Here is a 22,313-nt window from a genome sequence, read left to right as displayed (position 1 = left end):
AAAGACAGTTTAAAGGGGGCTTATTTATTGTCACTGTTCCAAATGTACAAAAAAAATTAGAAAATAACCCCCCAACTCAGTCCCCCCACCCCCACAACATTCCCCCCAACACAAATAATTTTTCCCAAAACCACAAACATCAACTGGTCCTGGTATTTCCATAAACAGTGCAGCTAAGAAACAGTTTAGAGAAAATTTAACGGGATTTAGATTATATCCATTCTGTCCTCTCTGCCCTGAGAGTAATAATCCCACATGGGTCCCAGTCCTCCCCAATGGTCTTCCCATCTCTGATGGAAGAGTCCTTTTACAAAGTGGCATGTTTGGCTGCTGCTTTAGAGATCCTCCTGTGCCTTCTTCTTCTTCTTGGCTTTTTCTTCTTGAATTACAGGGGGGTTTGTTGCCTCTCGTTGTAGATAGCTAATAAAGTCACTTAATTCACGGCCACCCTGAAAACAGAAAGATTATTCTGAAATTTTTAACCTTTTAAAGAACCCTGGAAGAAAAAAAAAAAAAAAAAAAAAAAAAAAAAGAACCCTGGATTTTTTTTTTCCCTAGTAGGAGGACTTTTGAGTTTGTAAAAGCACATTAGTAACCACATATATTGACCATGAAATTAAAAGTTTCCAGTTAAATAAAACTCAAAGAACTGGATATGCATGTGTATGTGTGTATTTGTGGGGAGATTAGACAATGTACTTACTTCATATTTCTTTGGATTTAGCTTCTTGTTGGCTGGAGAGAAGTAGATGGTAGGAAAACTGGGTAAAAAAAAAAAAAAATGTTAACTCATTTCAGGTATCAGAGTAACTCCAACATATACTTCTCCAGTTACTGTTTCTGGGAATAACTTCTCATGATTTCTATCTCTATCTCTCTCTTTCTTTCTTTCTTTCTCTCTCTCTTTCTCTCTTTCTCTCTCTCTCTCTTTCTCTTTCTTTCTTTCTTTCTTGGAATAACTTCTCATGATTTCTATTTCTTTCTCTTTCTTTTCTTTTTTCTTTTCTTTCTCTTTTTGTAGAGAGTGAGTACATGCAAGCAGGAGTTGAGGGGGAGAGGGAAAGAATCTTAAGCAGGCTCCACGCCCAACAGAGCTGTCCTGGGGCTTGATCTCACAGCCCTTAGATCATGATATGAACTGAAATTAAGAGTTGGATGCTTAAACAACTGAGCCACCCAGGTGCCCCTCATGATTTCTCTCTCTCTCTCTCTCTCTCTCTCCTTTTTAAAGATTTATTTACTTGAGAGAGAGAGAGAGAGAGAGAGAGAGAGAACACAAATGGAGGGAGGAGCAGAGGGAAAGGGAGGGGGAAAGAATCTCAAGCAGACTCCTCACTGAGCATGCAGCCCTATGTGGGGCTCAATCTCACAACCCTGAGGATCATGACCTGAGCTGAAATCAAGAGTTCAATGCTTAAGAGACTAAGCCACTAGGTACCTCAATTTCTATTTCTGAACAGATACTATTCTTCATCAGTGGCTAGGTTACATCCTATCAAAACTCAGTAATATGAGAGCTCACGAAATCTGTGGCAGTCATTGTGGGTCCATGAAGCAGAATTCTAAGCCAGGAAAGCATTAGTAGTTCTGTGCTCAACTGTAAAGAGGGATCCACTCCCTATATCATGCCCAATAAATGGTTTATAAGCTTATTTTTCCCCCCATCAATTGCCTAGACACTTTTATTAGCTTTTAATCTACTTACCCTCTGACTTCATATGGAGAAGGCACATCATTGGCTGTGGCATCCATCTTGGCTATGATAATATTGGGGTCTTTTCTGAGCTGTTAATACAAAACTTTTATTTAAACTTTGAGGTTTTGGTGACTGAGGACACTTAGTTAAATCAGCACTTAAAATAATCTCCTTTTTAAATACTTGGATAAATTCTGCTCAGATAGGAAGAAGAGTGAGATCTGCACATAATATCTAGCTTTCCACAGTCTTCCTTTTTTCCTCTTGGTTTCTACATATTAAGACTCTATTTATAGCCACCTTCAAAATTACCTGGCCTAAATAAAACATTACAAGGGCTAAGTCAAGAGGAACATAATGGATTCATATAAGCCATTACCAAAATTCAGAAGCCTAGATACTTTTTTAACTAAAATCTAGATTGATTCTTTGGAGTGGAAAGTCAGAACAGATGTCTGAGGCACTACACAGGCTACAGTCACTAAGGGGACAGTCAGAAGAAAGTAAACAGTAGACAGCTGAAAAAATCTACCTTTACTTTGGTAATAAACTAATTAGGATAACTAATTTAGCCAATGATAAATATGTGTTCAATTCCCAAGTCAATTTTATCTTCAGAATAGGGCTGACTTACCTTCTCTCCCAGTTCTTTATACTTAGGCTCCAGATTCTTACAGTGACCACACCAAGGAGCATAAAATTCAATCAGCACATCTTTATTTTCGTCATTCACTATTTCATCAAAATTCTCCGCTACCACTACCTGGAATATACCAAAGATCCTCTAGTTGGTAAGGCAAGGTAAAGAATACAATTCATATGCTATATTTTTGGACCCAAACTCTCTCAAATTTGATATGCTAGACTGGAAATACGTTACTGAAACCCAAATTACATTTATAGACTATATAAAAAATGTTCTGATCACTGTCTAGGTCATTTCCAACCAACTCATTCCCATGTCTCTCACTATCAAACTTTTTTCAGGAAGTTCTAGGAAATCACTACCCAACCATTCCCTAATCTCATTTTTTTTTTTTTTTACAGATTTTATTTATTTATTCATGATAGTCACACAGAGAGAGACAGAGAGGCAGAGACACAGGCAGAGGGAGAAGCAGGCTCCATGCAGGGAGCCCGACGTGGGATTCGATCCCGGGTCTCCAGGATTGCACCCCGGGCCAAAGGCAGGCACCAAACTGCTGCGCCACCCAGGGATCCCCATTCCCTAATCTCAAATCAATAATTTTGAAACTATTCTTAGAGGTTAGCTTGCTCTATCCCAAAGAGTAACTTAATTCTAATATAAATACCATCAAAAATTCAAAATTTTATATTCTTGCCCCTACTGAGCATTGAGCTCTGCCAATGCATATTTTATGACTCAGGGAGGTGAGGACAAACAAAAACAAAAACATAGCCAACAAGGTCTCACTTAGACCCAGCATTTTTTAGAATAAAGAAATGAGGAAAGTCAATCATATCTCAATAAAACTAAAAGCGTGGGAAGGGGGAATGTGAGATGAGGACAGGAAGCTGCTTAGTGCCTTGGTGAGGCTATGAACACCTCACCTTTACTGGCCCATCATTGCTTTCTGGGATGGGCTCAGACTTCAGATACCTCTTCAGGTTGCCATCAAAGTAATCCTGCAGGAATCTTTCAAGAGCCTTGCCATCACGTCTGCAATTAGAAAGACAAGGGTCAGGTTTGTTAATCTTCCACTGAGAAGTTTAAAAGCAATTTCTTAGAATAGTTTCTACATATTTTCACTTCAATTTCAAAGTCAGAAACTAGAAGCTAAAAACAGGAGCTTATTTCTCAAAATGCAGATCTACTGACTGAACAGCAACAAAAAAACTACCTCTTTGTATTTCTAATGTGTTCTTTGTGGATTAGAAAGGTCAGAAGGAAGAAAACATTGGTCTTCTAGAAATTCACTTCTTCAAAAGAACCAGATCTTTGTTGCTCTGGAGAATACTGCCTATTTATGGTACCTTGTTTTACTGATTTGCTCACAAAGAAAATTTCCTGCAGTTTTGGTCTCCCAATGTCTCAGAAGGTGAAAAGTCATACTTTTTCAGGGTTTTAAGATCTTTCCATTCCGAGTTTACCTTATGCCAGGTTAGTATTCCAAGAAGAAAAGGCATTCTGTAGGGATGGGAGGAGGTTGCAATGGTCCAAAATTACAGCAATCTCAAAGAGACTGTCCAATGTTCTCTACTATTTCTTTCTTTCTTTTTTTAAAAAGATTTTATTTATTCATGAGACACACACACAGAGGCAGAGACATAGAGTGAGAAGCAGGCTCCTCACAGGGAGCCCAGTGTGGGACTTGATCCCTGAAACCAGGATCATGCCCTGAGCCAAAGGCAGACGCTCAAACCACTAAGCCATTCAGGCATCCCTATCTACTATTTCTAATGGCAAGGTGGAAACAATCATGTAAGTATTTCAAGCTGCCATCATTTTGTTACTTTTCAGAATTTATTAAGGATTGTTATCCTTAAAGTACTTATAATTAATTAAATTAATTGAGAAAAATGATAATCACAGGTCTTGGCTAGATCTATCTTCACATTCTAATGTTCTTTTTTATAAATCCTTAGTAGTGTAAAAAGGCTTGACGTTTCTTTACAGAATAAAATCCCAAACCCATGTTAACTTGTAACTCACGAGAACTCCTCTTGCATGACAAACTTCTCTCCTTTTGCAGTTCTGATAGCAACAACAGGAATCTCTCCAGCAGTGCTTTCCAAGCCAAAATCAGAAAGTTCGTGGCTAAAAGTTTTGCGGCTAGCTACAGCAAAGTTGAGCTTGTTTCCAGCATCTAGGAATTTCTTTGCTACCATCATCACTCTGTGGGAAATGAGACATTTATGCCAAGATTTATAACATAGAGGTAAATCATTTCTGAAATCATGAAGCAAGAAGCCAGAAAGCCAACACTAAATTTTACAGTCCATGCAGCCCTCTGGAATCCATCCCAACTATATTCTTGAGCACCAAGACAGAGTATAGTACACTCCAAAGTCTTACTGAACTTCACTGCCAACCTGGTGGTACCAGTCCATTCCCACTGAATCTTCCTATATTATATAACTAAACTATTGCAGGCATAATGACTGATCTGAAAAGAAAATTTAGAAGGATAAAATGCACTAACATTTGAGTGGGCAAATAGACACAGTATTTTAAATATTTAATATTATTATTTGATATTTATAAACTTTGGAAATAGTTTGTTATTTGTCCTTAACAGTTTCAAAGGGTTTTGGGGAGGGAAATGTTTCCATTCTTGTTGGCTCTCACATTATACAGTGTAACAAGATAATGAGAAAAAACTGTTTACACACTGGGTAAACTTATTTACTAATGGGAAAAATCATCTTTATTACCTGTTTCTCCAGTAGTTGGAACCTTTAGCATTCTTTTCATAGTCCACATCATAGTAAGCCACAAGTAAGTCCTTGCCCTGTATCAAATCTTTATTGTCTTCTGTCATGTGAGGGCAGATCCCAAAACTGAAATAAATAATCTATTATCAAATTTGGCAGATTTAGCTAGTTTATAGAATTATCACAAAGTAACTGATAGCACTTTATAAAGAAAAGAGCTTTAAACATAAAAGTACCGAGCAATATACCTTCTAGGAGTTCTAGGGTCCATATATTACTGCTTTAGTATAAACTTCAACTATTATCGTTCAATCCCTTGAATAAGGCTATCTAATCCAAAACATGGGTCTGCTTAAAAACTGAGATATAAAGCCAAGTATTCCCAAACAAGATATAAAAAGGTACTCACATGTTTTCTTGGATAAATTTTTTAATCTTGCCACTGGTCATCTTCTGTTCTATATATGCCACAGTCTTGTCCTCAAACTTATTCATCAGATGTGAAGGACGAAACAAGGTGATACCCCTTTAAAAAAAAAAAAAGCTATTAGCAGATAGGCAGCAGATGGTCTTCCATCTATTTTTTTTTTTTTAAAGATTTTATTTATTTATTCATGATAGTCACAGAGAGAGAGAGAGAGAGAGAGAGAGAGGCAGAGACACAGGCAGAGGGAGAAGCAGGCTCCATGCACCGGGAGCCCGACGTGGGATTCGATCCCAGGTCTCCAGGATCGCGCCCTGGGCCAAAGGCAGGCGCCAAACCGCTGCGCCACCCAGGGATCCCCCATCTTTTATTTAAAGCTCAGACTATCTACTCTTGCTACCACTTTTACTCTCACCATTTAAACATATAAGGACTCTTTTCTGGGACCAAAGACTTGGCAACATCAAAGCTAAGGTGCTAACCATGTTAATCTCAAGTGCAATAATTAGGTATGAATGAAGGTTTAATAAACCTTGGGTGGAAAGTTAGGAGACTTTGGTTCTAATTCTAGCCCTATTAATTTAAAAGACCCTGTGCCAGGTATCAGTTGAATCCTTTTGAGCTTAAGTTTTTTCATCAGTACAAAAGGGGATTTAAGGGTGTTAGAGTAGATGACTAATTTCCAAACCTTTAAAAACAGTAACAGTACCCAACCTACCTCCAAATCCTAGGATGTACAATAAAGTAGAGCTTACTCTTAATGGAAGGTACCTTGCCTGGCACTCTTCTTGAAAATCCAACTCTCCCACATAGTAAAAGAATACTTCAGTAGAGAAAATGTCTTTTTTTTTTTTTTTTTTTTAAGATTTTATTTATTCATTCATGAGAGAGAGGCAGAGACAAGGGCAGAGGGAGAAGCAGGCTCCTCACAGGGAGCCCAATGCAGGACTCAATCCCTGGACCCTGGGATCACGTCCTGAGCTGAAGGCAAACGCTCAACTGCTGAGCACCCAGGCATCCCAGAAAATATCTTTAAGATCCCTCCCAGCTAGCTATAAAACTCTCTAGGTAGGTAAATAATTATAGGTATGTTTAGCTGGAGTTCATTAGAAATGCCTTTGTTCTAGACTTCTCTATCCCAACAAACCAAGTTTATCAATTTTTGTCTTGCTGGTACTATTTTGCCCCTCTAAGCCACGGTCTCTTCACTCCATTGAACACTTGAAGCAAATTCCTTTTTAAATGTCTAGTCTTGTTCAGCTAAAACTGAACCCCAATTTCGTTCCAAGTTATGGGTTTATGTCAAGTACCAGCTTTCTCAGAAAATGCCACTATTCTGACTACTAATATCTCACCTCTAGGTTCTTCTTCATTCATTCCTCCTCCCTCCACTACACACCCACCCACATACAACTTTATCACTTGTTTTTGGCTAGGCCTCAGCCCTTTAAGTCCTTATATCCCTCTCACTCTTCAAGTATTAACCATTGACTTTATGTCAGTTAAAACACAGGCATTTTAGGGGTACCTGGGTGGTTCATTCGGTTATGTGTCTGACTGACTCTTGATTTTGTCTCAGGTCATGATCTTAGGGTTGTGAGAGCGAGCCCCATGTCAGGCTCCATGCTCAGCGGGCAGTCTGTTGAAAATTCTCTATCCCCTTCTCCTCCTCCCCTCTTAAAAAAAAAAAGGAGGCTTTTTGGGAACCTAATACAAACATGCTGGACGAACAAAAATGTAAACAGGCCTAATATTGTGGGGGTTTTTTCAGTGTAGTTATCAACTTCAGAGCAGTTATTCTTAAAAAACAGAAATCCAGCAGTTCCAAATATAATCTTTAATGATGTTATGACCTTGGTATACACATGATGACTTTAATAAGACACCCTTTACATAAGGTCTTCTCAATAAGACTTTTTTTTAAGATTTTATTTATTCGTTCATGAGACACAGGGAGGGAGGGAGGGAGAGAGAGACAGAGGCAGAGACACAGGCAGAGGGAGAAGCAGGCTCCATGCAAGGAGCCCAGTGTGGGACTCAATCCTGGGACCCCAGGATCACGCCCTGGGCCGAAGGCAGGCGCTAAACCACTGAGCCACCCAGGGATCTCCATCAAGAACTTTTAAAAAATATTTTATTTAAATTCAATTTGCCAACATATAACACCCAGCACTCATCTCATCGTGTGCCCTCCTTAATGCTTGTCACCCATTTACCCTATCCCCCCCCACCACTTCCCCTTCTGTAACCCTGTTTTACAGAGTTAGGCATCTATCATGGTTTGTCTTCCTCTCTAATTTTTCCCCACTCAGTCCTCCCAACTATTCCCTTATGGTCCCTTTCACTATTTCTTATATTCCACATGAGTGAAACCATATGATAATTATCTTTCTCCAACTGACTTATTTCATTCAGCATAACCCCCTCCAGTTCCACCCACATCAATGGTAGATATTCATCCTTTTTGATGGCTAAGTAATATTCCATTGTATACATCTACCATGTCTTCTTTATCCATTCATCTGTCAAAGGGCATCATGGCTCCTTCCACAGTTTGGCTATTGTAGACACTGCTGTTATGAACATTGGGTGCAGGTGTCCCATTGTTTCACTATATCTGTATCCTTGGGGCAAATACCCAGTAGTGCAATTGCTGGTTCATAGAGTAGCTCTATTTTTAACTTCTTGAGGAACTTCCACACTGTTTTCCAGGGTGGCTGTACCAGCTTGCATTCTCACCAACAGTACAAGAGGGTTCCCCTTTCTCCACATCCTCACCAACATTTGTTGTTTCCTGTCTTGTTAATTTTAGCTCAGTAAGACTTCCAATCAGAAGTTGATAGGTCACTTTAAAGGCAGCCACAATGAACACATATAAGGTTAACAGACTGTTTTATGTGTTTAATGAGCCAAAGGTGGCTCCAGATCCATTGACAGACCTGATGTGTCTTAATCTAAAAGGCAGTCAAACCTACAACTTTGCACCCAGACTTTCTAGGTTCAAATCCTAGTTCTGCTACTTATTAAGGGCTGTGAAGCTAGGCAAATTACTTAACCTCTTTCAGTCTTTTCTCTCCTATAAAATGGTAATAATAACAGATCTGTCTTACCAGTTGTTAAGAGGATTAAATAAGTCAGTAGTAAATGGCACACAGTAAACATCACATATTTTGTTAAATGTAAATCAGTAATACTAGGCCTTAGCACACTGTTCTTCTTTATATGCTCACCCTGAGTGATCTAGCTAGTGTCATAGTTTCAATAACTATTTACATGTGCTTGACCTATAAATGTTATCTCTAGTTTAGAACTCTTCCCGAATTCTAACCTCATTTATCCAGTTGTCTACTGGCTCTTCACCATCTGGATATCTCACAAAGTTTTCACTCGCTGGGCCAAAACAAACTCATCATGCCCTTCAAATTTGTTTCTCTTCATCTTTTTCCCAGCTTGATATCTGTTGTTGACCCAGTCATCCAAGATATAGAAACCTAGACTCATTCTAAATCTTCTTTCTTCTCACACATGGCTAGGGACCAAATCCTACTGTTTATATTTTTTATACTCTCTCCTTCTCCATGTCCCTGATGCTGCCCAAATTTAGTCTCTTAGAGGTCACCTTTAGTTTAGACTCTTAGTACCTTACTATTCCTCCCCTTTCAAACCATCATCACATGGGTACCAAAAACTTTTCTTCTGAAACACAAAATCACATTACTCTCTCACTCAAAGTCTTTCAATGGCTCTCACATGTCTAAAAGATAAAATTAAAAGTCTTCTATAATTTGGTCTCTGCTTACCTTTCACCATCACCTCATTTATAAACAATACTTCAGTAGTACTCTAGGTCTCAACATTCCTAAGTTGTTTCACATCTTGGGGCCTTCACTTCTGCTGCTCAATCTGGAAGAGTGTGTGTGTGTGTATATATAATTTATCTATCTATCTATCTGTCTATCTATCTATCTATTTATCTAAATAGGCTTGGCTCCATGCCCAACATAGAGCCCAATGTGGGGCTTGAACTCAGGACCCTGAGATCAAGACCTGAGCTGAGATCAAGCAACAGATGCTTAACTGACTGAGCCACCCAGGCAAGTTTATCTGGAAAAATTTTTATCCCAATTGCCACAACCTGCCTGGTAAAACTTACATTTCAACACTTCAAGAATCACCACCTCTATGAAGTTTTTTCTGATACTACTCTTCACCTCAAAGAAAAAAAATCACTGCCTGTTTTTCTGGCACATCCTGCCTAGACTTCTATTGTTAACACCTATAACATTCACTTAACACTTACATTTTTAAATATATTCACTATCTCCCCCTACTAGATGTACCTCAAAAGCAGCAATAGTTCCTCACACTTAGCTTAGTAAATGTTTTGGAAGAACAATGCATAAAAATCAATTGTACCAGTTGATACAATTAGTACTTGGTCCAGAAATTTACCAGGGTATTTAACTCAATTACTTACTCTCCATCATCATCATATTTGTTCACCAGAGACTCCACATTAGTGTGTGCAAATCGGTAGTTATCCCGCAAGTTGCTGGCTGCTTTTAGAAACTCAGAATGAGCTTCACTAAATAAATCTTGGAAAAAACCTATACAAAAAATATCAAACACAAGGAAGAAACAGTAAGTGCTGAAACATATTCAAACTTTAAAATTCTTCTATTTTCAAAGCCTTCATTCTATGTATAGATAAGTACAGTGAGAAAGGCAAGAGGACTAGGTCTGCTTTGCCATGAGTACCTAGGATATTTGGTAAAATACTTAGGATTAGAATTTTCCCTCTACCCTTAAAAAAAATTTTTGTCCCAGGGAGCCAAGGGAGAGGATTTGTCAGAGTTCAAGCCTTTTCTAGTTTTTCACAGTTAAACAGATTTGGGCAAATTACTTAACTTCTTAGAGTTTCAGGGACTATTTTAGGTGTCAGAAGGATCAAATAAGACAGTATGTCAAAATAAACCATCAATTTACTTCACTGTATTTTTTTACTTTTCTTCAGAACTTCAAGACTAGAAAAGTGACTGAAACCTAAGTGTTTATTAAATGTCTGCTTATAGTTAACTCCTTGAAAATATACAGAATTAGTAAAATCCAGATGATAAGGGGCTTTTAGTCAAATTTAAGTTACAAACCATCTTCTACTTCCAGAAAGTCAGTTTTATTATAATTACAAGATTAAGAGAAGCACAAATAGATTGTATGTTTATTTATTTATTTTTTAAATTTTTATTTATTTATGATAGTTAGAGAGAGAGAGAGAGAGAGAGAGGCAGAGACATAGGCAGAGGGAGAAGCAGGCTCCATGCACCGGGAGCCCGACGTGGGATTCGATCCTGGGTCTCCAGGATCGCGCCCTGGGCCAAAGGTAGGCGCTAAACCGCTGCACCACCCAGGGATCCCCAGATGTATGTTTAAATTTATTTTATACATTACACTTAAAACAAAAGTAAGAACACCCAAGATGTAGAATGTGTTTAACTGCAAGTTATTTTAAGGATAAAATGAGATACCTGAGAAACACCTGAGAAAGCAAAGGCTGCTGTATAAATATACACAAATCCTAGCAATTTCATCTCAAGAACTAAATCCTCTACTACAGTAGACACAGAGGCTTATTATTTACTAATATCCTCCCACCTTAAAACTTTATTTTCAATCTTAACTACCCTACTGAGTTAAATCTCCAAGTCTCAGATGTGATAGAAAAAGTTGAAGATATTTCTAGGTTGAAGATATTTCTATTTCAGGTCTTTAACCGAAATTATATCTTTATTTATAAGAACACAAAGCCACTCCAATGAAACCAATTTTTTCCACATTATAGTAATGCTGACCTTAGTCTATGAGTTGTTTTTTCAACTGCCCCCAAGGTTTCTTAAACTGGTTTAACTTTACTGTTTACTCAGATACAAAAGGTGCATGGAGCCTGCTTCTCCCTCTGCCTATGTCTCTGCCTCTCTCTCTTTCTCTCTCTGTGACTATCATAAATAAATAAAAATTAAAAAAAAAATTAAAAAAAAAAAAAAAACCAAGTTGATAATTTTGTTGTATAATCAAATATTTGCTACTTACCCACCACAGAAGCATCTTTATCACTAATGAACTTCTCAAATTCTTCCTCGGTCCTGAGAGGAACTGAGGCTGGTCCTGCCTGCTTCTTCAGATGGCTAACAATTCCATCTTAAAAGGTAAGATGAAAGATCATAGCAACACAAATTGCTAAGTTTTAAGAAAACAATCATTCATATAATTCAAAGTTCAAAAGTTTCAAAAGTGGGAGCATCTGGCTGGCTCAGTTGGTGGAGCATGTGACTCTCAATCTCGGGGTTCTAAGTTGGAGCTCCATGTTGGGTGTGGAGATTACTTAATAACCTTTAAAATAGACATATTATGAATAAATAAGCAATTACATATTTATTCTTTTTTTTCCTTTTAAAAAATTTTTATTTATTTATTTATGATAGTCATAGAGAGAGAGAGAGAGAGAGAGAGAGAGAGAGAGAGAGAGGCAGAGACACAGGCAGAGGGAGAAGCAGGCTCCATGCACCGGGAGCCCGATGTGGAATTTGATCCCGGGTCTCCAGGATTGCGCCCTGGGCCAAAGTCAGGCGCTAAACCGCTGCGCCACCCAGGGATCCCCCTATTCTTTTTTTTTTTTCTCCCCAAATGGCAGCATACACCTATGCTGCTCTGTATTTTGTGTCATCTAATATAGTTTGGAGATAATTTACGCCAATGTACATAAAGAGCTACCACAGTCTTTTTTATACCTACATAGTGTTTCACTGTATGGATGTACCATAATTTATTTATCCAGACATATGATAAACATTTGTTTCCAATTTCTTGCTGTTCTAAGTAATTCTGCAATAAACAATCTTTTTTTTAAGATTTTATTTATTTATTCATGAGAGACACAGAGAGAGAGAGAGAAAGAGAGACACAGAGACAGGCAGAGGGAGAAGCAGGCTCCATGCAGATGGAGGATGTGGGACTTGATCCCGGAACTCCAGGATCACACTCCACCAAAGGCAGGCGTTAAACTGCTGAGCCACCCAGGGATCCCCTGCAATAAACAATCTTATACTAAGGTCATTTTGCACATGATTAAATACATTTTAGGGTCAATTTCTAGAAATGGATTCACTGGGTCAAAGAATACATGCATTTATAAGTGTCACAATGCCTCCCCAAAGAGACTGTACTTATTTATACCTTTACCAGGGATGTATTAAAGTGTTTATAATAGTAGAAATTAATAATGTCTTTGTTCATGTTATTCTCTCTGCCTAGCACATTCTTTCCCCAGATATTCTCCTGACTCCCTTCCTCACCTCCTTTTAGGTCTTTACTCAAATGTCATCTTCTCAAAGAAGCTCTCCCTGAACATCCCATTGTAAACTAAAACCTATTCACCTGCAACACTCCGGAATTCCCTTCCCCCACTTTATATTTCTCTAGAGCACTTTCCACATACCTAATACTCTTTCCTTATTATTTTCATCTATCTCTCTCCACTACAGAGTAAATTCCAAATGCATAAGGATTTTTGTCTGTTTTGCTCAGTGATATAAACCTAGCTCTAGAATAATACTTATTAGCACGTGAGTTTGAGAAACATCCATTTTACAAATAAATTAAGTAAACAAATCCCTTATTATCAAGTAGCATAAAGAGTCATTTGTAGCCTTACATTTTTAAGGCAGAAAATACACTAACTTGGCTAGCTTGTGTAAAGGTTTTACTATATATGGGTCAATTATGCCATGTACAGGATCCACCTACATCACACTTTCCTACTGAGGTAAAATGGGCTAGATAAGTAAATCATTTTATCCCCTAGATCATTTATCAACTTTCTTCTGGAATTCACTGAAACCATTCAGAGGCTCAAAATGCCCACAGGTCAGAGGTGGTACTCCTCCTCCATAATATTCTACCTCTTGTACCCTCTTTCTCTTCTAAGCACTCTAATGACTTGTTAACTAGCTGAGACAGAGTACTGTTAAACTCTTCCAACATGACTGAGCCTACTCTGCATTTCTTCTAATGTTCCTTCTCTCTCCAGTCATGGACTTTCTTCCACCTTTTAAATGTTTTCCTCAGGACGCCTGGGTGGCTCAGTGGTTGAGCGTCTGCCTTTGGCCCAGGGCGTGATCCTGGAGTCCCGGGATTGAGTCCCACATTGGGCTCCCTGCATGGAACCTGCTTCTCCCTCTGCCTGTGTCTCTGCCTCTCTCTCGATGTCTCTCATGAATAAACAAATAAAAAAATCTTTAAATAAATAAATAAATAAAATAAATGTTTTCCTCAACTCCGCATATATGAGGGGTTGCATCAACAGATTAATTGAAATTGAATATGATTTGCTTGGTCTTCAAGATTATTATTACTATATCATGATATAAATTAAAAGGACTTTAACCTGAGGCTATGATAAGAAGTGTTACTTTTCTCCCTAAATATGTAAAATTCTCTGGAAGATATAATGGGAGTGTGGAGCAACCAATTTAAGCAGGAGAGCACACAGCATAGTTCACAGAGGAGTACATGAACAAAATAATATATTCTAAGTAGCCAAACAACTGACCTCCTAGTCAGATACCAAGAAATTCTTAAATTTAAGAAATCTATGTTACAGCCCAAGTAACAACATCTGACCAGTAGCAGTCTAACTGGGTTCACCTACAATTTAGTTAAGACACGTTCAAGTTCAGAAAAATATTTCAAGGGATCCCTGGGTGGCACAGCGGTTTAGCGCCTGCCTTTGGCCCAGGGCGCGATCCTGGAGACCCGGGATCGAATCCCACGTCAGGCTCCCAGTGCATGGAGCCTGCTTCTCCCTCTGCCTGTATCTCTGCCTTCAATACTTTTAAGCCCAGGGGCAGCCCGGGTGGCTCGGCAGTTTAGCGCCACCTTCAGCCCAGGGTGTAATCCTGGAGACCTGGGATCAAGTCCCAGGTCGGGCTCCTTGCATGGAGCCTGCTTCTCCTTCTGCCTGTGTCTTTGCCTCTCTCTGTCTCTGTCTCTCTGTCTCTCATGAATAAATAAATAAAATCTTAAAAAAAAAAATACTTTTAAGCCCAGGAAAAAAAAAGCTTTTTTTCCCCTTTCTGTACTTAGATATATCAAATTTAAGTGCTGACTAAATGACTTCAGTTGAATCAAAGTATTTTTTTATGCATTCAACAAAGAGTTACTGAGTATCTCCTGCATGTGAAGAGTCTGCACTGGAGACAGAGTAGTAAAATAAACAAGGTCTCTGCTTTCTTAGAGCTTAAAGTTTAAGTAAATTCCCGAATAATAAACAAAATCTCCAAATAAACAATTAAAAAATCATAATAACAAGCACTATATAGAGAAGGAAGAAGATGATGTGATAAGAAAATGACTGGGTGGCTACCTTAGGTCTGGTGGCCTGGGAAAGCCTCTGGGAGATAAAAGTTAAGCCATGATCTGAATGACAAAAAGGAGCAAGCCATGCAAACATAGGGGAAAATCAATTGGGGCTGTGAACATAACCAGGGCAAAGATCCTAAAATGAAACAATCTTAAGATGATGTAAGAGTTAGGCAGTGGCCGTGTTAAACAGATGTTTGTATACGAATAACAGCCATGAAGACTGAAAACATTCCACCTCCCTAAAATACCCATTGAACCCCTTTTTCTCTTAGCTTTCCATTGTGAAAAAGTAAAACATGCCTCATTATTTGAAAGACTCAAGGCCAAACTGTCCAAAATATTTTTTCTCATCAATTTTAGGTGCTATAATTGATTATATTTGATCCAATCCCCATTTGCCTTTCAAACCTTCATTTGTTGGGGCACCTGGGTGGCTCAGTGGGTTGAGCATTTGCCTTCAGCTCAGATCATGATCCCAGGGTTCTTTTTTTTTTTTTTTAATTTTTTTTAAATTTTTTATTTATTTCTGATATTCACAGAGAGAGAGAGAGAGAGAGAGGCAGAGACACAGGCAGAGGGAGAAGCAGGCTCCATGCACCGGGAGCCCAACGTGGGACTCGATCCCGGTTCTCCAGGATTGCGCCCTGGGCCAAAGGCAGGCGCCAAACCGCTGCGCCACCCAGGGATCCCCGATCCCAGGGTTCTAAGATTGAGCCCCGCATCTGGCTCCCTGCTCAGTGGGGAGCCTGCTTCTCCCTCTGCTGCTCCCTCTGCTTGTTTGTGCTCTCTCCTTCATTCCCCTTCTTCTCAATATATTAAAAATCTTCTTAAAAAAAAAAAACAAAAAACAAAAAACACAAAAACTTAATCTGTCATCCACGCTATTTATACTGAAGCCACATGGTCTTTCTGTCCCTTGAACTCACCAAGCTTGGTTATACTTTAATGCCTTTTTATACACTTTAGGGCCTTTCCCTCTACTTGGAAGGCTCTGGCTCAGATCTTCAAGGCTAGCTCATTCTTATTCAGGTCTCAGCTCAAAGGTTACAGCCCTGATAACTCTGATGATGCAGTACTCCCAAACCCAGTCACTATCATATCATATGGTTTTATTTTTCTCCTTTAATGCTCTTATCACTAAATGAATTGATCTTCTACACTGAAATTAAATAATTTTTAATTGTGATAAAATATACATAACATAAAATTTATAACTATTTTACAGTGTACAGTTCTGTGGCATTAAGTACATTCACACTGTTGCACAGTAAAACTGAAACTCTACCCATTAAAAAAACTCCCCATTTTCCCATACTCCCTGGGAATCACCATTCTACTTTCTGTCTCTATGAATTTTACTACACCAGGAACCTCACATAAGTTGCAGTGTCATGGTATCTATCTTTTGGGATTGGCTTATCTCACTTAGCATAATGTCTTCAAGGTTCATCCATGTTATAGCACATGTCAGAACTTCTTTTTCTGAGACTGAACATTCCACTGTATCATATATACATTTTTATATAATTATTAATAATATGTTGCATTTTGTATGTCCAGTCATCCATTAATAAGACACTTAGGTTGCTTCTACCTTTTTGCTATTGTAAATAACGCAGCTATAAACATGGGCATACAAATATATCTTTGAGACTCTGCTCTTAATTTTGGGGAGTATATATTCAGAAGAATTGCTAGATCATTCAGTAATTTTATTTTTTAAAAATTTTCAGGAACTTCCATACTGTTTTCATAGCAGCTATACCATTTTACATTCACACCAATAGTGCAAAAATGGTTCTACTTTCTCTGCTTCCTTGTCAACACTTGTTATTTTCTATTGTGTTTTTGGATGTAAAGTAGTTAACTATATATACTTTTAAACTTGTTTGTTGCCTTCTCTTCATTTCCCAGAATGTAAGCAAGTAAGAGAAGAAACTTTATCAATAAACAGAGCACCTCTAATATATCTGGAATATCTGGCACAGAGTAAGTACTCAATAAATATGTCAAATGAAAAAATGCTTAGTAGACCTTATAACTCAAGTATTGCCTACATTACTCACATTATCTGTTTATTTAGAGAAGTCTTTGGTTAAATACTAAACTGACCTCTTTAAAAGAGGAATTTTTAAAACTGCAAGTATGTCATATAGAAAAATGTCATGTTCACACTACAAAAACAGGGTACTTAACAAATTCAGTTTCCAGAACGTAATCCAGGATCCTTACCGGCAGTCCTAGGCCCATCATAAGCACCAGCTTCTTCACCATCTCTAAATATCTTCAGGGTTGGATATCCACTGACTCCATACTTATTACAGGTGTTTGTGTTGGCAGTACAATCAACCTAGAGATTAAGATATATGAACCATCTGTTATCCAGATGCATGTTGCAGGCTCCTCCTATATCCCCAGAATATTAAGACTGGTCAAATCATAAGAGGATCAAGCGACTTTTTGCACACATGCCACAAAACATTATATATATATTTTTTTTTTAACATAATATTTTTTTTTTGAACATAATATTTTAAAGGCAGACTGGTGTAGGGCTAGTTACATCACAATCACCTAAAGTAAAGTAGTAGTTAAAATTTAGATTGTTGGACCTCCTACATGTTAGTAAGCTACTAACAGTATCTTTCTTACTTTGATTGTGATTATTATCAAGGGGATGGATGGATAGATGGAGGTACATTACATACTCCTTAGGCAGAGTGGAGTATAATTTGATTTGGCAAATCATTTAGATTTGATTCAATACTTGAATATCAATATTTGATTCAATGCTCCCCGAGCTAGTCTTAATATGGGCTAAACGAGGTAGATCTAGAGAGACCTATTAGGAAGAAGGAAAACAACTCCTATCTATTTAGCTATTTATTCTAAAGTTGGCCGTGCTACAGGCAATTTGCTTAAGATTCTGAGGTATGGTCCCAATGCTTTACCATAAACTAAGGTTTAGAAAAGTAATGTGTCCATAGTAACACAAGCTATAGCCACACAAGGCAGAATTAAATCATAACTGAACTCCCCCCACCAACCCAAGGAAAATCACCACAGAAACATCAGGATTAAAAGCAGTTTCCAAAAACAGTACTATATATGCATGAACTATTTATTCAAGGCTGACCAAGATATGAGCTTTTATTTAATTATTTGAGTGTGCACGCAAACGCATTGGGGAGGGGAGGGGTAGAGAAAGAGGGAGAGAATCTTAAGCCGGCTCCGCACTCAGCATGGAGCCGGAAAAGTGGGGCTCAATTTCATGACCCTGAGCTGAAATCAAGTTGGACCCTTAACCAACAGAGCTACCCAGGTGCTCCAAGATGTGAGCTTTTACACTACAGCAACTATGGGTTTACTATAGAATAATGGCAAAACTCTAGAAGTGTTACTATGATTATAAAAGGAAATACCAAGTTTACAGTTGAACAGTTACATACTTACAATAACTCATAATCTTTCTATTCTCATCGTTATGAATATCATAAGGTAGTTTAGGGAACTCATTTATTCAATAATTTTCTTTTAACCTTGACTACTATACTTTTACTTTCCATATTTGCCCCTTAATTCTTATTTACCGTATATTTTACCTTTCTTATCCCAGTAAGTCCCTTAGTTTCACTACTTTTAATCTTTAGAAACCATAATTAATACAATAGTCGGTTGTGTATTTGCCCAGAAACTGGCATTCTCTTCTTAGTACCCTAAGAGTAGAGAAAATGAATGTTAATTTTACAAACTACTATTTAATATACTCCATTTTCTTTTTCTTTTTTTTTAATTTTAAATTTTAGTTAACATACAGTGCAATATTGGTTACTGGAGGGGTGTCTGGGTGGTTCATTTGAGGGGCCCAACTCCTGATTTCTGCTCAGATCATAATCTCAGGGTTGGGAGATCGAGCCCCACTCAGAGTCCACGTCAGGCTTCAGGCTTAGTGGAGTCTGCTTGAGATTCTCTTTTTCCTTTGCCCCTTCCCCTGTTTGTACATGCCTCTCTAAAATGAATAAAATCTTTTAAAAAAATTAGTTTATGGAGAAGTCAATGATTCATCACTTACATACAACACCCAGTGCTCTTTACAAGTGCCCTCCTTAATACCCATCACCCATCTGGCCCTTTCCCCACCCACCTCCCTCCAACAACCCTGTTTGTTTTCTGCCCTTAGGAACCACTTATGGCTGGTTTCCCTCTCCTGTTTTTCCTTTCCCCATCCCATATGTCCAGCTGTTTTCTTATGTAAATTCCACATATGAGAGAGATCATATGGAAAGTACCCCATTTCCTTTAATGAAAAATCTGCCCATACTCACCTTTGCTAACGGGACTATTCCTTTTAATCTGGTTGCTGCGGCTTCATACTCAGGGGCAAGCCTCTTGCAGTGTCCACACCTATATAAATATAAATTTTTTAAAAAGCCAAATTCTCAGTTTAATCCTTCAAGATTATTAATCATGTTTTTCTAGGAAAAATCTCAAACTATAAGACCACTTTTGAACTAGTAGCTGCTTTTAAAAGCAAAAATATCACCTGAACAACATCCCTTACTGATAAAGTAACCAGAGCTAAGAAAGTGAAGGTACTATCCCTTACGAAACGAGCACAGTGAGTCTTAAAAATACAGTGATTGAAACCTTATAAGGTTCTAAGATAACTCTTAATGATGATGATTCTTAACACTTTAGGAATCATCAAGTACTTTTTCTCCATTCCTTCAAATAGGAATCCCTTTGTCCAGAAATCCAGTTTGAAGGGGTAGCAGAATGAGGCCCAAAAGCCACTCATTTGCTATAAATAGATATTTTAGCAGCTGTTGGAGCCTTTTTTTCTTCTCAACCAAGTTTCAACACAGCATTAGAATGACATATTTAAGATGGCAAACCCTGTTTTTACAGCTACACAGTTCAACTGGCTGTAAGAACTGATGAGGATAAAACATTGTCAGAATATTTTCCCCAAAGGGCCATCAGAAACACCTGCTCCTAGCTTGGAAGTCCTAAGAGTCCCACATGCAAACTGTATATGCAATGGGGGAAGGGGGATGATACTCCTCATCAATGTATAGCTAGTACCAGCTGTATGTCGTCTCTTCAAAACCCAATGGGTTGCAGAGGAACCACTTTGAGAAGGTAAAGTAGTTCTGTAACCTCCCCACAGACAACAAAAATAGAATTAGAAAACAGAAGGAAACACGGAAGAAACTTAACCTTATTTATTTCATAGCCAATAGTCTCAAAATTTATCTTATTAAGTGATAGACAAGTAACTTGGAAACATTTTGTCCCTAAAACTTGTTTAAAACAAAGACTATATTCTTCAAGGTCTTTAGGAGTTCTATTAAAAAATAGTCATTAGAAGATCGCTGGGTGGCTCAGCGGTTTAGCGCCTGCCTTTGGCCCAGGGTGTGATCCTGGAGACCCGGGATCGAGTCCCGCATCAGGCTCTCTGCATGGAGCCTGCTTCTCCCTCTGCCTGTATCTCTGCTTCTCTCTCTCTCTCTGTGTCTCTCATGAATAAACAAATAAAATCTTAAAAAAAAAATAAACATTTAAAAAAAATAATCATTAGAGAGACCATTAGAAAGCAAAGCTTAAATGAAAGAATGGTGATTTATAGAAAAGACTGTAATATTAGATGTTGCTTAGTGTCACATATGTATTTACTAAAAGTATAAAAGGATCAAATGATAAACACCACATCCAAGATGGGGGGGGGTACATAAGATGAGGAAGGGATGTATAGGCTTCAACTGTTCCAGCTTTAATTTTTTAACTGGGTGGTGAATAAATGGTATTCCCTACACTGTATTTTCATGGATGCACATTTTACCATATCTGATATTGTCATGTGCCCTGCAATCGTGTCATAGTTTCAATGGTAGCATTTCCTTTTTTGTGAGACATAAAATAAGGATTCTTCTCACAATGTGACATCTTACATGTGTATGGAATATGGTATTATTCATTACATTCTCTGTATTCCTTTTATATTGCAAAATAAATAAAAAATTCGTGTACTTGGGTTGCAACAAAAGCACCCAAATCCTAACTGATTTAATAAAATAACCAATTTATCTGAGAAATTCAGGCTTTGGGCAACATAATAAGGAATCAAAGATTAAAAATAAATGTTGGGACACCTGAGTGGCTCAGTGGTTAAGTGTCTGCCTCTGGCTCAGGTTTGAGATCCAGGGGTCCTGGGATCAAATCCTACATCAGGTTCCCCACAGGGAGCCTGCTTCTCCCTCTGCCTAGGTCTCTGCCTCTGTGTCTCTGATGAATAAATAAATAAAATCTTAAAACACACACACACACACACACACATTACAGAGGATAAGAATTGGATCTAGGCCTTTAAGGATTTAAGGCTTCAGCCAGGACCTGTTCCGGGGTATTTGAAATAAGGGGAATAGTAGAGCGAAGGTAAAATTACTAGTGAAAATGATACATTTGGAGAACTATGGAGGGCTTCTTTTGTTGTTAAAACAAATGTGTTATGTGTATTAAGACTACAACAGGGCAGCCCGGGTGGCTCAGCAGTTTAGCGCTGCCTTCAGCCCAGGGCGTGATCCTAGGAGCCCGGGATCGAGTCCCACGTCGGGCTCCCTGCATGGAGCCTGCTTCTCCCTCTGCCTGTGTCTCTGCCTCTCTCTCTCTCTGTGTGTCTCTCACGAATAAATAAATAAAATCTTAAAAAAAAAAAAAGACTACATCAGTCAGCAATATATATAAAAGAGGGAAAGTAGAGATAAAAATAAAAGCCACCTAGAAGATAATATATTTCACACAGCAGATAATGAAAACTTGGACCAGAGTGACAGAAATGAAACTTGGACCAGAGTGACAAAAATGAGAATAAAAAGGAAACAGAAGAGAGATTTCTGTTGAATATGTAATTATCAAGAAGACTGAGGCAATAGATTTAAGAATAGCTTCACCTCAACCATCTCAAAACATTTGAAGACAAAAAATAGTATAAAATAATTAGACCAGACCAATAATTAGCAGGTGTCAACTCAGATGCATACAAAAAATATCAGTGGAAGGAGCATTAGAAAAAAAAAAGTGTATGTTTGGGCCCCACCCTGGGACTTAACTGAGCAATTCTTCCAGGAACCAGGGGTGTAAGGGATGTATGTAAGTAACAAAGCTGGAACTGAAAACCACTGTCCTAAGCATTTGCTGCATTCATAAGGTTATCAAATGCTCAAAGGAAGGACCTGTTTCATGAGTTCCAAAGAGACTGGAGGAGACTACCTTCTTCAAATTCACCAGGAATGAACTCAGGTGGAATTTGAAAGTGAACATCAAGATTAATCACTACTTCTTTCACTCGGTCCTAGATAGTTTTATTTATTTATTTTTAAT

The 22,313-nt window shown here is 38.2% G+C and overlaps 1 protein-coding gene across 1 annotated transcript in view; it reads right to left on the bottom strand.

Annotated features, from left to right (window-relative positions):
- Positions 1-8: 8 nt before the first annotated feature.
- Positions 9-22,313, bottom strand: part of PDIA3 (protein disulfide isomerase family A member 3) — a 25,717-nt gene continuing 3,412 nt past the window's right edge. The window contains exons 2-13 of the mRNA XM_072809610.1: positions 19,259-19,337; positions 17,166-17,283; positions 11,604-11,711; positions 9,994-10,123; positions 5,502-5,618; positions 5,093-5,218; positions 4,371-4,553; positions 3,269-3,377; positions 2,331-2,459; positions 1,706-1,785; positions 704-761; positions 9-449 (exon numbers count right to left, since the gene is read on the bottom strand). Of these exons, the coding sequence (XP_072665711.1) occupies positions 336-449; positions 704-761; positions 1,706-1,785; positions 2,331-2,459; positions 3,269-3,377; positions 4,371-4,553; positions 5,093-5,218; positions 5,502-5,618; positions 9,994-10,123; positions 11,604-11,711; positions 17,166-17,283; positions 19,259-19,337 (1,351 nt within the window). The 3' untranslated portion in view covers positions 9-335. The remainder of the gene's footprint in view (positions 450-703; positions 762-1,705; positions 1,786-2,330; positions 2,460-3,268; positions 3,378-4,370; positions 4,554-5,092; positions 5,219-5,501; positions 5,619-9,993; positions 10,124-11,603; positions 11,712-17,165; positions 17,284-19,258; positions 19,338-22,313) is intronic.

Source organism: Canis lupus, chromosome 32, assembly GCF_048164855.1.
Source record: "Canis lupus baileyi chromosome 32, mCanLup2.hap1, whole genome shotgun sequence".
Lineage (NCBI taxonomy): Eukaryota > Metazoa > Chordata > Mammalia > Carnivora > Canidae > Canis > Canis lupus.
This window is presented reverse-complemented; position numbering and strand designations above follow the sequence as displayed.